General features: G+C 36.3%; 2 protein-coding genes across 2 annotated transcripts; both read left to right on the forward strand.

Annotated features, from left to right (window-relative positions):
- Positions 1 to 6,458: 6,458 nt before the first annotated feature.
- Positions 6,459 to 11,374, forward strand: LOC110877198 (TMV resistance protein N). Its single transcript, XM_022125360.2, has 5 exons — positions 6,459 to 6,920; positions 7,003 to 7,091; positions 7,203 to 8,304; positions 8,389 to 8,679; positions 8,778 to 11,374. The coding sequence occupies exons 1-5, from the start codon at positions 6,492 to 6,494 to the stop codon at positions 10,698 to 10,700; spliced, it is 3,834 nt and encodes a 1,277-aa protein (XP_021981052.2). The 5' UTR covers positions 6,459 to 6,491; the 3' UTR covers positions 10,701 to 11,374.
- A 2,694-nt stretch (positions 11,375 to 14,068) lies between these two features.
- On the forward strand, positions 14,069 to 15,949 carry LOC110877197 (disease resistance protein RPV1). The gene is made up of 3 exons (XM_022125359.2): positions 14,069 to 14,726; positions 14,809 to 14,897; positions 15,013 to 15,949. The coding sequence occupies exons 1-3, from the start codon at positions 14,298 to 14,300 to the stop codon at positions 15,500 to 15,502; spliced, it is 1,008 nt and encodes a 335-aa protein (XP_021981051.1). The 5' UTR covers positions 14,069 to 14,297; the 3' UTR covers positions 15,503 to 15,949.
- Positions 15,950 to 16,947: the final 998 nt, after the last annotated feature.

Genomic DNA, 16,947 nt, shown 5'->3' on the forward strand with positions numbered 1-16,947 from the left:
TCTAACATAAATACAAGAAAAAGGACAAAAGTGGATTGCCCGACCCCTCGACAGCATCCTCCCAAGCAAAACAAGGAAGACAGAAGGCTGACACGCCCCGTGCTCAGCGAGCACGGGGTCGTGCCCAAGAAGCAGCAGAAAAGACAAACCAGTAGAAGCTTCTATTGCCCACCATGGGGCCGTGTCCAGTGGACACGGGGGCATGGTCAAAGTACAGCAAGCGCATTAATTGTAATTGCGAATTACAATTAATGAAGAGAGAGAGTGTCAGACGGACACGGGGCCATGCCCAGGCTTCTGTTCAGCCTATAAATAGGAGTGCTTGGAGACATTTCAACTCATCCCTTGGCACACCACCTCTCTCACACTTCACCCACCACCACCACCACCATAACACCATCATCCACCACCATCATCCATTGTCCATCATAGAGTGTGTGAGTCGTCTCGGGATCCAAAATTGATCGTAAGAGTTCTTGACAATCAAAGGCCATGTTTGCCTAAGTCTCTTACATCACTTGGTGAAGACAAGTGTCTAGTGTAATACTTTTTATTTTTAATCTTTTGCACTTTTTATTTGGTTTTGTATTAATGACTTTAATAACTAGTTTCTTATGTTGAAGGTGATTCTTCCTTATCATTTGTCCGTGGTGTCTTGACATTATTTTACTGTCTATATAAAATAAAAGATTTTCACCATTCATATCTCCACGGTCTATATGGAGGTATGTTGGCTACCTGGTCAGGGGTTAAGGGAACGGTTTGGTAAGGGTCTTGCCCTTGTTCAGCGTTTAGAGGTCCTGCAAGGGACCTGGGTCAAATTTAGTAGGATCTCCTTCAATACCCAAAGGTATTGGATGGCGGGAATCCAAACTCTTTGACCCTCTCATAAGTAAACTACTATTAATACTATAACCCGGCTATTTAGGACTGTATCCCTGCCGACTCAGACTACTTAGTTGAGGGTAACGTCACCTTCAAAAGAGGGGCCTACCATAATTTGCATTAATAACTTAATTCATTATCTTTCAATAATCCGATCCTTTAGGACTGTATCCCTGCTGACTCAGACTACTGGGTTGAGGGTAACGTCACCTTCAAAAGAGAGGTCTACCACAATAACTAAGATAATCTTTTAAACAAGTGCAAAAGTGCGAAAATAATCAAAGGTTACACTATACACGAGTCGGATCCAAGTGATTCATCTTGTCTATCTGTTTTTATTTTTATTATTTAGTTAGTTTTATTTTTTCTTAGTTTTAAAATCTTTTCTAACATTTTGATTTGATTAGACGTTGAGGATAAACCGGTACTAAAAGCTCTTGTGTCCTTGGACGACCTCGGTATCTTACCAACACTATATTACGTCCACGATGGGTGCACTTGCCCATATGTGTGTTTGGTGTTAGTAAATATCGTGTTTTATAAATTTAAAACTTGGCTAAAAGAGTGTAAAAAGGGCTTAAAATATATACCTAAAACATATTACACCTCACGCGCATCATCAAACACCCCTCACCTCACACTTGCCGGCGAACATCTGACGGCGGCGGCGGAACTACGTTGGACGCGTCGCCTCACCCCCGATCTTCCCCAAATCGAAGTCAGCGAGATTAAGGCTCCATAACCCAAGCGACAGTTTCCGTCTGAGATTAGGGCTCCAAAAGGTACGAACTAGGTTTCTAATTTCAGTTATCTTTAGGTTATTATTCTCAGCTTTGAGTGTTCGTCTTCGACTCCTGCTTGGGTGGAGATAAATTTCAACTTTAATGTGTTCATTAATTACTTTTCGGAAGTTGTTACGAATGTGCAAAGTTTGTAAAACTGATCTACAATGTGGATTAATATATTCAAACTACGTGTCTATAAGAAAATTTATAATATTTTGCTGAGGAACTCCAAGAATTAATTGGAGTTTGTTCCACATTGATCAAAAAGAACGATCCAACTGCTACTTCATTATTTGTAAACTTTGGTAAATGACAATGGATATGCAATATTCAAAGATCCTAATTCTTAAAAGCGTAACTTTTTTAATTTAAATCTCTTTTGTTAGAGTATATATTTTATGATAAGATCTAAGCAGTCAATAGCGGTGCTATAACGGTTAGCAGACCTCGGGGTGTGTAGCGATCCAAATAGCAGTGGTGTATAGCGGTTCCGCAAGATTAATGAGTTTTACCGAACAATATTACATGTCACAAACGATGATATTACGTGTCACAAACGATGCTGTAAGTTTATGGTGTACTTTCAGATTCGCCAAGATAACCTACCAGCATCAATCTTATAATTTTAACTGCTTTGACCAATATATGTCAGACACACATCAGCAACACTCGAGCTCGAAGATGGAGGGCAAATATTCTAAGCTTTTTCGCATCCACGTAGTAGAGCTCGGACTTTGTTGGCAAGGGGAAAATCTGTAATAACCTCTTCTTTATCTATTAAAACCACATGAAAATCATTTAGGTTTTTTAAGTGCATGCCCATAGATTCAAGAGATGAATTTGTGATACTTGATGTGTATACAACATTGTATTGCAAGTCTAGACAAACCTGTGATATCGTGCTTACACCTATTTGAGAAACAATGCACCTTTTTCTTTAACATCATTTATAGTAGTGATTGATGATTATGATGATTATGCTGATATGAATTTGAGGATGATGTACTGCAGCCCTTTGTGTTTCCTTGTGACTCGTTGTGATGTGATGAGATATCATCATTTCTTACTCTATAAACGCTGCCATAACCAACCAACATTTTTTGACCAAGCATAACACTTTTAAGAATGACAATTAACATGCACTTTTCCTCAACTTTGTACCAAATTTTGCAAATTATTTATGCTTTCTGTGATCTTTCAGATTATTGTGGAAAGGTTGAATTATATCTATACCAATTCAACTTACTGATTTTGGCAAGCTTATGGTTAACTTAATAAATGCTCTCACTTTACCTTACACATTCTTAATGCCATATGTTAAATGATTTGTTTGTAGTTTGTCATATGCAAATTTTAACCTTCCACATTGTTAATCACCTTTATTAAATGGTTCTTTATTCTTATGCGTTAAGGGATGATCATTTTTGTGCCTATTCTTTGTTGCAGGTTTTTGCCAAAGTGATTGTGCTAATGGATTTATTTTCAATCCGGTAGAACTTATTTTTTTAGTGTACTATTTTTGTTACACTATTTCTTCTTAATTTGCTCTTGTGTATTAACATTTTGTGTGCTTAAAATATGTTGCCAAGGGCCACTCCCTTTCATACATTATCTGGATCAGTATAGAGGCCACTCCCTTTCATACTTGATCACTCAGTCAAGTTTTTCGTACTTGTACTTGGCCATGCTAAAATCTGCGACCGATACAATGAAGACAGCGAGCATCCCGTTGAGCGCTTGAGATTAGTTTAAGGAAATCCACGAGGTAATACATTGATTGGCCAATATCAGAAATCAATTGCATATATATTGTCTATAGTCAAATTCGCCACATGAGCTTACATATAGGTAACAACTTTCCTGAAACAGGTGAACCAAATTATAAAACCAAAAGACAAAGCGCACTCACTACAAGGATTGAACAATGAGCACAAGACGCATCTATCGTTCAAAAGGCTCAAAAGAATAGTTCATATTGTTGCATATATTACAACTGTTCCTGTTGTAACTAACATTATCAACCTAATAGAGATAAAATACCCTGCCGCACTGCGGCGGGTCATCTTCTAGTTGGTTTATGTTTATGTTTATTTAGTTTTTATGTGTCGTGAACCGGAAATTGGCAGGTTTGTATTGAAAAAACAAGAAAAAAAAGTTTTTTAAGCATCAGCGACGACAGGGAAATAGTGACGATTGCGATGACAGGATAACAACGACGATTTATACATAATATCAAAAGACGGTGTTCATCAAGTTTAATTTGGGGATCAAATTGAACACCAAAAGACGGTGTTCATCAAGTTTAAGCCGGTGTTCAAATTGAACACCGTCTAATAAGACTTGATTTTAAACCGGTGTGCTTTAAGACGGTGTTGAAAACACCGTCTTAAAACCCATATCACCCCGTCTAAAGCTCTGTTTTTGTAGTAGTGCAAATGTCATGGGAAAAGAAAATTATATGTGACCAAAGGTTAGACAACAGCCACACTTAAAATTACAAAGTTTAATGTGACCATACATAACCATTAGCCACACCTTCGTCACTTTGTTTTTTGTTTGTGTGACGGAATGATAGCAAATGTCATGGGAAAAACAAATATGTGTGACCAAATGTTAGACAATAGCTACACCATCATAACTTTGTTTTTATTGTGTGACGAGATGATTACAAATGTCATAGGAAAAACAAATAATTGTGACCAAAGGTTAGAAAATAGTCACACTTAAACTTACAAAACTATATGTGACTTTACATAACCATTAGCCACACTAGGTCACTTTGTTTTTTATTTTTTTATTTTTGTGTGACAAAATAATAGGAAATGTCATTAGGAAAAAAAATATGTGTGACAAAAGGTTAGATAATAGTCACATTTAAAATTACAAAATTGTTTTGTGTGTCTAGAAATAGTTTTTAGCAACACTCTTAGTAAACTCATGCGGCTAAATCATAAAACAGCCACACTTACAGTGAATTCATAACTTTGTTTTTATTGTGTGACGAGATGATTACAAATGTTATAGGAAAAACAAATAATTGTGACCAAAGGTTAGACAATAGTCACACTTAAACTTACAAAACTATATGTGACTTTACATAACCATTAGCCACACTAGGTCACTTTGTTTTTATTTTATTTTTGTGTGACAGAATAATAGGAAATGTCATTAGGAAAAAAAAATATGTGTGCCAAAAGGTTAGACAATAGTCACATTTAAAATTACAAAATTGTTTTGTGTGTCTAGAAATAGTTTTTAGCAACACTCAGTAAACTCATGCGGCTAAATCATAAAACAGCCACACTTACAGTGAATTCATGTGGTCTTTGCTACCCTTTAGTAACACATAATGGATTAAATGCTTGATTCCAACAACCCTTTTTGCCACGTTTTGTTTTAATTGATGTGACTAAAACAAACTTTTAAGTGACTATATAATATAAACAACCACACTTATGGTAAATTCATGTAGCCGTTGCTATCATTTAACTACACTTAATGTAAATGATGAATTCAGCAAGAAATAATGGTACCCTTTAACCACACTTTTAAGTTTCTACGGCCACTAAATGTGAATGTGGCCGTATGATACCTACGATGACTCGACCTTTGGTCACACTTGAGCCGGAAAAAAAAGTGTGGCGAAAGACGTATGGCCACACTTTTCTCGTGTGGCTGTAGGCCTTTTTTGACGTAGTGTTATTTATTTTCCTATTTTTATTTTGTCGTTGTGGTTTCCTTTTAGTGTAGGATTTTGTTTCTATCTTATCATTTGGTTTTTCTATTTAAAGGGTTGTAATTCCTGGTTGGATTGTTATAGTTTGAACAAAGATTATCATTGAACGTTAGTTCTTGTGTTTATCGGTTGGCTGACAAAACATATTACCGTCGCCGGTTTCCTTGGTTGGCCAAGATTCGTCGCCGCTAGGCTTAGCCTAGGTTACACCTATACCAATCCGTATCATAATCATACAATGTTTTGAAACTATTTGTGATATTGAACAATTATAATTATACAATTAGGTCTAATAAAATATACGGCAGCCTGCGGGACAGTTTGGATGTGCTTTTATTAATCATACGTTGTAATCTTTGGATGATTCACATGTCCGTTGAATGTCCAAAGCTCAAATTCCTCACTCTAAGTGGTTCTAAGGTGGTGAGTAACCTTAACCCGACCCATATGGACTCGACTTGTTTTGACCCGCCTTGTCTTAATACTATCAATTTGAGCCCTCCATCAAAAAAAAAAAAAAAAAAAAAAAAAATTATGATACACCATTGCGTGAAGTTAAATCTTGATGGAACTCCACTTGCCTGTTGAATGTCCAAACCTCAAAACCATAGATCTTAGTGGTTCTGATATAATATTTCATCTTTTTACTTTTTATATTTATATAGATCTTAGAACTCCACCAGGTTTTAACACTGTTCTCTTTTTAAGCCCACCGAAAATCATGATTAAAGATAATTGTTAAACATGCATGTCGAATATAATATTTCATCTTTTTACTTTTTATATTTATATAAATACACACCTTTAACAGTTAGCACCCAAAAAGTCAAAAAGAACAACAAACATGTAAATGGTCATCACGCGTAATCAATCACTTTTATGGAGGGTGATGTATACTTTTGTCTTTATGGTCTTTCATCCTTTCTATAATGCAAACAAGAATAATTTATCTCAACCCATCATAAATTACATTGATACCAAATTGTTGTCATCTTAGTATGCATTATTAATCTCTAATAAGTTCTTATAACTTTCCCTCAATCATTAAAGATATCACTTTGTTTGATCCATCAAACACTTCCATAATGGCATCTACTTCAGCTTCATCCATACAAAAGAGCTTCAAGTATGATGTCTTTTTGAGTTTTAGGGGTGAAGACACCCGCAAGAACTTTGTTGATCATCTCTATCATGCTCTTCACCAAAAGGGCATTATAACTTATAAGGATGATGAAACAATCAAGAAAGGGGAAAGAATCAGAGATCAGCTCATCGAGTCCATTGAGGACTCGAGATTTTACATCATTGTTTTCTCCAGGAACTATGCATCTTCATCATGGTGCTTAGACGAGCTCGTCAAGGTTATGGAGTGCCAAAAGATGACCGAGCATACTGCTTACCCCATCTTCTATGATGTGGAACCCTCTGAAGTCCGAAAACAAAGTGGGTCAGTTGGGGAAGCCTTTGAACAGTTCACAAGGAAGAGGAAGAGGGCGTTGGAAGATGTAAATCTGGTAACATCTTTATCACTTCATTTGTATTTGTTCACTAAAATGATTTGTTAATACTAAGAAAGTTTTGCACTTTGGCAAATAGGAAAAGGAAAATGATGTTGGAAGATGGAAAAATGCTCTAAAAGAAGCAGCCAACCTCGCTGGGATGGAGTTGAAGAACACTTTCAACGGGTATTCTTCACTCTCGTTTCTTTCTAATTTGTTTTTAATAGGGACATCCATGTCATCTAAGGTTTCATGTGGGAATATAAGTAATTTAGTTGAATCTTTTTTAACACACAGACATGAAGCAAAATTTATCCAACAAATCGTTCAAGACGTTTCACTAAAGCTACATCTCATTAACTTGAGCGTTGACAGGAAGTTAGTAGGCATGGAGACTCGGGTAAGGGACATAATTTCATCTTTGGAACTTGATATAGATGATGTTCGGATGATAGGGATCAAGGGGATAGGCGGTGGTGGGAAGACCACTTTGGCGAGAGCTATTTTTGATCATATATCCATCTGGTTTGAAGGTAAGAGCTTTGTTGAAGATGTTAGAGAAGTTTCCAAAGGCTCTTTGTCTGGGTTGAAGGATTTGCAAAAGCAGATCCTTTCATCCGTGTTAAATGATCAAACCATTGTTGTAGCTGGTGTTTCTGACGGAAAAAGTCTGATGAAAAAGATGATGCCTCATAGAAAGGTTCTTGTAGTTCTAGATGATGTGGATGATATAGACCAGCTTGAAGCATTAGCAGGTGAGCCTACCTGGTTTAAGCCGGGAAGTAGAATCATCATCACCACAAGAGATGAGCAAGTGTTAGTAGCACAACGAGTGGATGTTATTCATGATGTCAATCTGTTATCAGATGAGGAAGCAATTTGCCTCTTTAGTAGGTATGCATTTGGGAGGGAGATTCCAGATCAAGGGTATGAAGAGCTATTAGGAAAAGTTGTACATTATGCTGCCGGTCTTCCCTTAACAATCAAAGTTTTGGGTTCACATCTTTGTGGTAGAACTGAGCATGAATGGGTAGACACCATAGAAAGACTAAAAACCATTCCATTAGAGAAAACTTTGAAAAGATTGGAAATAAGCTATAATGGCCTGGAGAATGATGAGAAAGAAATATTCTTAGATGTCGTATGCATACTGAAAGGTGAAATGAAAGATGACTCAATAAGAATACTTGAAAGTTGTGGGTTTAATGCTCATATTGGTTTAAGAGTTCTTGAGCAGAAATCTTTGATAACTATTTCTGATTATGACGGTTTGCGTTTCCATGACCATATAGAAGAAATGGGCTGGAATATTGTTCGTGGTTTGCACCCTCTTGAGCCTAGCAAGCATAGCCGATTATGGATTAAAGAAGAAATTGAAGATATATTGGTTAATGAATTGGTATGTTCAAGCTTATACGAATGGTGGAAAACTACAACATTTTTATTTGTTTTGACCAAAGTTTCATATATGCTTTTTTTACAGGGTGCCGAAGTAACAAGAAGTATTAAACTAAAATACACAAGTCTCCATCCAACAACTATTATGAGAGGTCTTAGGAAAATGAGGGAACTTAGATTTCTTTCCGTGCGTAGAGGAGCTAAAGTATGGGCTATTGATGAAGTTAGCCAATACTTGCCAGATGCTTTACAATCTCTATATTGGCTTCAATACCCTTTTCGGTCTTTACCTCAAACGTTTCAAGCAAATAAGCTCGTTAACCTTGAAATGGTTGCCAGCAATATATCTGAACTTTGGGAAGGAGGAGAAAAAAAGGTAGAATGATGGTTGATTTGTTGTTTTGCATCATGCATTATAATATTATATATTATATTTTGTCATTACACTAATATTTTTTTCTTTTCTATTGATAGGTTCTAAATAAGATAAGATTCATTGACCTCAGATATTCAAAGTTAGAAACCTTTGACCTTAGTATTACTCCAAATCTCGAAAAGTTAAATCTGGAAGGATGTTTTAACCTTTTCAAACTCCACATCCCTGTTGAATGTCCAAAGCTCAAATTCCTCAATCTCACTTTTTCTAAGGTGAGTAACCTTAACCTTAGGATGACTCCACACCTTGAGGTATTATATATCGATGGATGTGAAGAATTAGTAGAACTCCACTTGCCTGTTGAGTGTTCGAGTCTCAAATTCCTCTACCTCGGTGGTTCTAAGGTGAGTAAGCTTAACCTTGGGAACACTCAACATCTCAAAGAGTTGGATTGTAAAGGATGTTATGACTTTGTAGAACTCCACATGCCCGTTGAATTTTTGAATCTCAAATCCATAGATCTTAGTGGTTCCAAGGTGAGTAAACTTAACCTTGGGATGACTCCACATCTTGAGGATTTAAATCTTGAACGATGTAAAGATTTTGTAGAACTCCACATGCCTGTTGAATGTCCAAAGCTCAAATTTCTCAACCTTAAAGGTTCTAAGGTGAGTGACCTTAACCTTATGGCTCCAAATCTCGAGAAGTTAAATGTTGAACAATGTAATGAATTTGTAGAACTCCACTCGCATGTTGAATGTCTAAACATCAAATCTCTCGATCTTAGTGGTTCTAAGGTGCGTAACCTTAACCTCGGGATTACTCCAAATCTTGAAAGCTTAAATCTTGAAGGATGTAATGATATTGTAGAACTCCACATGCCTGTTGAATGTCCAAAGCTCAAATTTCTAAACCTTAAAGGTTCTAAGGTGAGTGACCTTAACCTTATGGCTCCAAATCTCGAGAAGTTAAATCTTGAACAATGTAATGAATTTGTAGAACTCCACTCGCATGTTGAATGTCGAAACATCAAATCCCTCAATCTTAGTGGTTCTAAGTTGCGTAACCTTAACCTCGGGATTACTCCAAATCTTGAAAGCTTAAATCTCAAAGGATGTTATGACTTTGTAGAACTCCACATGCCCGTTGAATGTCCAAAGCTCCAATTCCTCTGCCTTGGTGGTTCTAAGGTGAGTAACCTCAATCTCGAGATGACTCCACATCTCAAGAAGTTAGATCTTAAAGGATGTTATTACCTTCAAGAAATTCACGCTCCCGTGGGTTGTCTAAAAAATCTTGTCTACTGTAACTTCAACGGTTGCTCAAGGTTTAAATATTTTGCTGTTAATAAACGGAATGAAGTACATGGTCCTTCAGATGTAGCTAGACTGAACCTAATTGCGGAGTCCCTAGATATATGCCCACTGCATCCAGACAGTAATTTGCCTAAGTTTCAGTTTAGTTGTATATATCGGGAACCTCTATTCTCATCGAGTGGAAATATTGAGAAGCTTATATCTTTTGGTCTATGTGCTTGCACAAACCTTGAGTCGTTTTCAACAAGCATTTGTGGTTTACAACATTTAAGTGAGCTCACTCTTATAGGCAGTATTCCGGAGGTGCCCAATGATCTGTATCAGTTACAAAGTCTAGAGAACCTACGTTTGTCGATGAAAGAGATTAAGCATCTTCCGGATAGCATTTGTATGTTGAAACGTTTGAAATCACTCAACTTATATGATTGTAGATCCTTACAAGATATCCCAGACAGTATCTGTAAGATGGAAAGTTTAAGTGATTTGAATCTCCAACTTTGTCTACTAGTTAAAAAATTGCCCAAGGAATTTGGAGATATGAAACGCTTGAATACGTTAGATATAGAAGGTGCGGGCATAATCCATCTTCCTTCCAGCATTTTTCGATTGAAAGGTCTGCGTATTACAGGGTCTAGGGGGCAGCTTGAGTCGTGTGGTTTTACTAATATAATCTTTGGATTCGTAGGCTGGTATGTACGGTTGTGAATAACAGGGACATTCTGTTAGTAAGTTGGGATTCAAGAAGAAGTATTCAAAGTGTCTTTGAATATTTATGTTTCTGATTTATAGAATGTAATAGGGACATTCTCTTTTTGCTTAACATGTTGTAAACTGATTACCGAACAAAAAATGGTTACTTGTAGTTAACTGGCTGACTGAACCAATCAGTTGAACAACCCGCGCATAACCTACACCTCTTGATCGTGGTTCTGTTGGAGGATAAAATCAACACTGCACACTAGTAAGTCCCATAGCATGTTAATTATTGGTTGAAGCTGTTACATTTGAGTAGGGTTGTTCATGAGCCGAGCCGAGTCAGTGCAAGCTCGGGCTCGGCTTGATTACAAGCCGAGCTGGCTGTGTTTGGATTTGAAACCGAGCTGAAAATCTAAGCTCGGACTCGGCTTGGTTTTAAACCGAGCTGGCTCGGCCCGGTTTGATTTGGCTCGATTTTATAAAGAAAAATTAACATATAGCTCTTAAAATTAAATAGTCTAAAATATTATTCAATAGCACAAAAGAATATTTCCAAATAAGTTCAATTAATACATTACAAGCCAAAATCAAGTTTAACAACACAAATAAGTTTTAAATTTTAATGGAATACAATATTAGTTTATTAGCATGATAATTAACCTTTAAATATGTCATAGTTATCAAATTACACTCATAAACATGTAAATAATAATTAGTTTTTTTGTAATATGTTATAATGTTTATAATATTAAAATATATTACAAGTAAAATAAGCTGAGCCGAGCTAGGCTCACTTTCTAACCGAGCCGAGCCGGCTTGGCTCCTTTTAAAACCGAGCCATATCGAGCGAGCATTTTCCGAACAAAATCTAAGCGAGCTCCAAACCTCGAGCTTTTTGGACTGCCCTATATCCGAATATTAGTTTATGAGATCAAAACAACATATAAGTGAGTGTGTCAAGCACCTTCTTTATGATAGATTTATTGTATATACCAATTTAGCAGAGGTGGTAAATGGTTGCGGGTAAACTAACGAGCAAAATAGTTTCTTCCATGAATGTTAATATTCTTCCCATTTTTAACTATTTATACCCTCCTCTAAAAATTCAGTTTAAAAGTTCTCGTCTCTTTAAAATTCTTATTTTTATTTGAAAATCCTCTAAATTCATTTACGTAGCTATATTTTTGCAGTAAATATATATCAGAGTAACTGTCAAAATGGTCTCTGTGGGTCACTTTTGCCACTTTAGTCCAAAACTCATAGACTCTGGGCCCTTATGGTTTTAATTTTGTTGCATTTTCATCCAAAAACAAAATCAGGTCATATTTTTTAGTTAACATCCGGTTTTTTTGTCTTTTTCCTCTCTTTTAATAAATGGCACAATGGTCAAATTTTTTAATTTATTATAATAAAATGTTAAAAGACCATTTTGCCCTTCCATAAAACGGAGGAAAAAGACAAAAAAAAAAAAACTGGATGTTTACTGAAAAATCAAACCAGATTTTGATTTTGGATGAAAATGACAACAAAATTGGAACCACAGGAACCCAGATTCAAAAGATTTGAGTATTGGACTAAAGTGGCAAAAGTGACCAAACTTCAGGAACCATTTTGGCAGTTTACTCATTGAATATTAATATATCTGGTCAGATTTTTCAGTTAACATTCAGATTTCTTTGTCTTTTTCCTCCCTTTTATGGAAGGGCAAAATAGTCTTTTAACATTTTATTATAATAAATTAAAAAATCTGACCATTTTACCCTTAATTAAAAGGGAGGAAAAAGACAAAAAAGTTAGATGTTAACCGAAAAATATGACCTGATTTTGCTTTTGGATGAAAATGACAACAAAATTGAAACCAGATGGACCTAGATTCAAAAGGTTTAAGTTTTGGACTAAAGTAGCAAAAGTGACCAAACCCCAGGGACCATTTTAGCAGTATTTTCAACCAAAATCAAAATCTGGTCAGATTTTTTACTTAAGATCCAGCTTTTTTTTCTTTTTCCTCCTTTTTATGGAATGGCAAAATGGTCTTTTTAACATTTTATTATATTAAATTAAAAAATCTGACCATTCTGATAAGGGTGGTAGTTCAAGAAAGGGGCGAGATAAGGAGGGTGAAGGGGAGAAGGAGCAGGTTTTTTTGGGCTCCGACACCGTTAACGGTGAAGTCGTGGGCGGACCTGGATGATGAAGATGATGATGATTACTTTGCGACTACGGCTCCGCCGCCTGTTTGGGGCGGTGGTGGTGATCAGGAAGATAAGGTGAAAGGAAGTGAGAGTCCTGTTGAGGTGAGCAAAACCGTAAACGTGTCATTATTTTTAGTATTACTGCATTTGCATATATACAGGTTTCTATATTGTTAATGTGTTACAGTTAAAGGGGGCTGTTTTCGGATTGGTTGAGTAAGCATATGCAGATAACTAACTTGTTCTTAACCGGTCATTTTGAATCCCACAAGAAAATTTAGTTTAAGAATGTAGGGTAAAGGTCTTGTACAAATAATCTTAACATACTAAACATACAAATTGAAGGAAAACTCAAAAAGACAAGGTGGTATTTTTGTAATTATCAATAACTATCAAAGTTACTCTACAAATATACCTAAAAAAACCTAACCACTCCCCCCACCCCCAAAAAAACCTAAACCCCCCCCCCCACCCCCCAAAAACCTAACCCCCCCCCCCACCACCCAAGCTAAAATGCTAAAAACTAAACCCCCTCAAAAAACCTAAAAAAATAAAAAAAAAAAACACACAAATTATTTTATTTTATGTTTTTAACATTTTTTATTAAAAAATCGCTACTTTTAGTAGCAGCCAAATTTTTTTTTTTTTTTTTTTTTTTTTTTGCTAACGAAATGTAGCGATTTTTTAATAAAAAATGTTAAAAAAAAATTTGTGTTTTTTTAGGTATTTTTGGTTGTAACTTTGATAGTTGGTGGTAATTACAAAAATGCCACCTTGTCTTTTTAGGTTTTCCTTCAATTTGTATGTTTAGTATGTTAAGATTATTTGTATTTGATCTTTTGCCTAAGAATGTAATCTCAAATGATTTATCAAGACATTTTATTTCACTGTAAATTAAGCAAAGGCAGCTTTTGTTTACGCGCTCAGAATGTCTTTATTTTAAAAAAATAAGCAGATACGCTGTTTAAATAAACAGTCCGAACACCCCCTTTTATGATGATTCGAACTAATTTAGTTATGGGATTTCGATTTCATAACTACATTAGATGCTAGTAGTGGGTCATTACTACTGGAAATTGTGTGATAACTATATATCTGATTGCAATTAAGGGCGTGTGTGGTACGGCCGAAAAACAATAAACATGTAAATGGTCGTCACACGTAATCAATCACTTTTATTGAGGGTCATGTATGCTTTTTTTTTTTTTTTTTTTTTTTTTTTTTTTTTTTTTATCTTTATGGTCTTTATCTTTTCTATAATGCAAACAAGAATACTTTGTCCCAACCCATCATAAATTATATTGATACCAAATTGTTGTCTTCTTAGTATTGATTATTAATCTCTAATAAGTTCTGATAAATTCCCTCAGTCATTAAAGATTTCACTTTGTTTGATCCATCAAACACTTGCATAATGGCATCTACTTCAGCTTCATCCATACAAAAGAGCTTCAAGTATGATGTCTTTTTGAGTTTTAGGGGTGAAGACACCCGCAAAAACTTTGTTGATCATCTTTATCATGCTCTTCACCAAAAGGGCATTATAACTTATAAGGATGGTGAAAAGATCGAGAAAGGGGAAAGAATCGGAGATCAGCTCATCGAGTCCATTGAAGACTCCAGATTTTACATCATTGTTTTCTCCAGGAACTATGCATCTTCATCATGGTGCTTAGACGAGCTCGTCAAGATTATGGAGTGCCAAAAGATGACCGAGCATACTGCTTACCCCATCTTCTATGATGTGGAACCCACAGAAGTCCACAAACAAAGTGGGTTAGTTGGCGAAGCCTTTGAACAGGTCACAAGGAAGAGGAAGAGGACGTTGGAAGATGTAAATCTGGTAACATCTTTATCACTTCATTTGTATTTGTTCACTGAAATAATTTGCTAATACTAAGAAAGTTTTGCACTTTGGCAAATAGGAAAAGGAAAATGATGTTGGAAGATGGAAAAATGCTCTAAAAGAAGCAGCCGACCTCGCTGGGATGGAGTTGAAGAACACTTTCAACGGGTATATATTCTTCACTCTCGTTTCTTTCTAATTTGTTTTTCATAGGGACATCCATGTCATCTAAGGTTTCATGTGGGATTATAAGTAATTTAGTCGAATCTTTTTTAACACACAGGCATGAAGCAAAATTTATCCAACAAATCGTTCAAGATATTTCACTAAAGCTACATCTCATTGACTTGAGCGTCGATAGGAAGTTAGTAGGCATGGAGACTCTGGTAAGGGGCATCATTTCATCTTTGGAGCTTGATTTAAATGATGTTCGGATGATAGGGATCAAGGGGATTGGAGGTGGTGGGAAGACGACTTTGGCGAGAGCTGTTTTTGATCATATATCCATCTGGTTTGAAGGTAAGAGCTTTGTTGAAGATGTGAGAGAAGTTTCAAAAGGCTCTTTGTATGGGTTGAAGGATTTGCAAAAGCAGATCCTTTCATCTGTGTTAAATGATCAAAACATTGTTGTAGCTGGTGTTTCTGACGGAAAAAGTATGATGAAAAGGATGATGCCTAATAGAAAGTTTCTTGTAGTTCTAGATGATGTGGATGATATAGACCAGCTTGAAGCATTAGCAGGTGAGCCTTGTAACGCCCAGCTTTTTTCGTAACCCTTGAAATTTCATATTTGCAAGCACTTGATTTGGTCAAATATAAGACTAACATAAATATATTATATGCTTGATCGATACCAAAACTTATGTTACACAAAATTTGTAGGCAACATACTTACTCTTTACATATCCCTTTTATTCCTTTCTTAGAACATGTGTAAAATACATTTATGGTCTTGTTTCATGATAATTATACACTAAACATTACTGTAACACTTTAGATACTTAACAAATACATCTTTTATTATAAATATTTTAAAAATTGCTAGTTTTGGCCGCAAGTTTGGGGATGATGTGTAGGTGTTTTGCTTTCAAAATTAACCTCCAATTTCTAGCATGTTGGACTTTGTTTATTGTTGAATAAATATTTCCCATCATGAACATTTAATAAATAGTACAAGCATGTATCTTATTATTTTTATCCATGTTAAAAGAAAAAAAAAAGGAATGTAATCTGCCAAAAGGCAGGTCCGATCGCAGCCTGCTTATGGTGGGTTTAATTGTTTTTTTTTAAATATCTAAACTCTCAACTAACTACATTTAAGACTCACCCACCTTAACCCTAAACCTATCATTTTGATAACAGCTGCTACTTGTTTTTATTCCTTTCCCTCTCAATTCCTAGCCTACACTCTCTAAATCTCACACAACCACTCCTCCACAACCCTCTCCCCTAATGAACGAACAGCCGGCCACCGCTAGTGGTGGCGGCGCACGGCAAGTGAGAGAGAGAAAGAGAGCCGCAAGTGAGAGAGAGACGCGGAGAGAGAGTCGGGGAGAAAGATTGGAAGGCGACGGTGGCTCCGGCAACGACGGTTTTTAGTGCGGTCTCGGGCCTCGAGTCTGGATTTCCGGTGTTGGTTTCAGTTCGGGTTCGGGTCACGTTCAATTCAGTATTGCTTGGCGTCGTTCATGGTTCCGGTTTTCCGATTCAAGATTTGATTTGGGTTCGGGTGCTACGGGTCAGACTCGAGCTTCGGTTCAGCAGGTTCGGGTCCGGTTCAGTCTACGTCGAGTCAACGGGACAGTCGGTTCGGATTAGAGTCGGTTAACTAGTCGGGCCAACCCGGTCAGATGTCACCGGAGCCGTACGGAGATCACCACGGGAACCCTCTCATCATCATTCGGTATACCTTTTCTTTACCCGTTTGTTTTCCGTTAATCACCTGTGAAAATACACTCTTTTCTACGTTTATAATCATCCTTTTTTTTTTCTTTTTAAACCGAATGGATGATGGACATCAGAGTTTATGGATGTGCTTTAAATTTGTGGAAGATGATACTGTACATCATGGTTAAACAAAAAAAATAATAATAAAAAAAAATACAAACCATTCAAGTCTGAAGTTGACTTTGGTAGTGAAATATTTAATCATACAAGAGGTTACGGGATCGAATCCCTAACCCCTCGTTTTTCTTTTTACTGAACATATGTTCTTGTT

This window comes from Helianthus annuus, chromosome 9, assembly GCF_002127325.2.
Source record: "Helianthus annuus cultivar XRQ/B chromosome 9, HanXRQr2.0-SUNRISE, whole genome shotgun sequence".
Classification (NCBI taxonomy): Eukaryota; Viridiplantae; Streptophyta; class Magnoliopsida; order Asterales; family Asteraceae; genus Helianthus; species Helianthus annuus.

What these genes read in the sequence shown, in the direction of transcription:
- LOC110877197 (XM_022125359.2), top strand. Translation starts at nt 14,298, where the DNA reads ATGGCATCTACTTCAGCTTCATCCATACAAAAGAGCTTCAAGTATGAT. An exon ending in CGTTGGAAGATGTAAATCTG is followed by an intron (nt 14,727 to 14,808) that starts GTAACATCTTTA and finishes TTTGGCAAATAG; the next exon opens with GAAAAGGAAAATGATGTTGG. An exon ending in TTGAAGAACACTTTCAACGG is followed by an intron (nt 14,898 to 15,012) that starts GTATATATTCTT and finishes TTTAACACACAG; the next exon opens with GCATGAAGCAAAATTTATCC.
- LOC110877198 (XM_022125360.2), top strand. Translation starts at nt 6,492, where the DNA reads ATGGCATCTACTTCAGCTTCATCCATACAAAAGAGCTTCAAGTATGAT. An exon ending in TTGAAGAACACTTTCAACGG is followed by an intron (nt 7,092 to 7,202) that starts GTATTCTTCACT and finishes TTTAACACACAG; the next exon opens with ACATGAAGCAAAATTTATCC. An exon ending in ATATATTGGTTAATGAATTG is followed by an intron (nt 8,305 to 8,388) that starts GTATGTTCAAGC and finishes CTTTTTTTACAG; the next exon opens with GGTGCCGAAGTAACAAGAAG.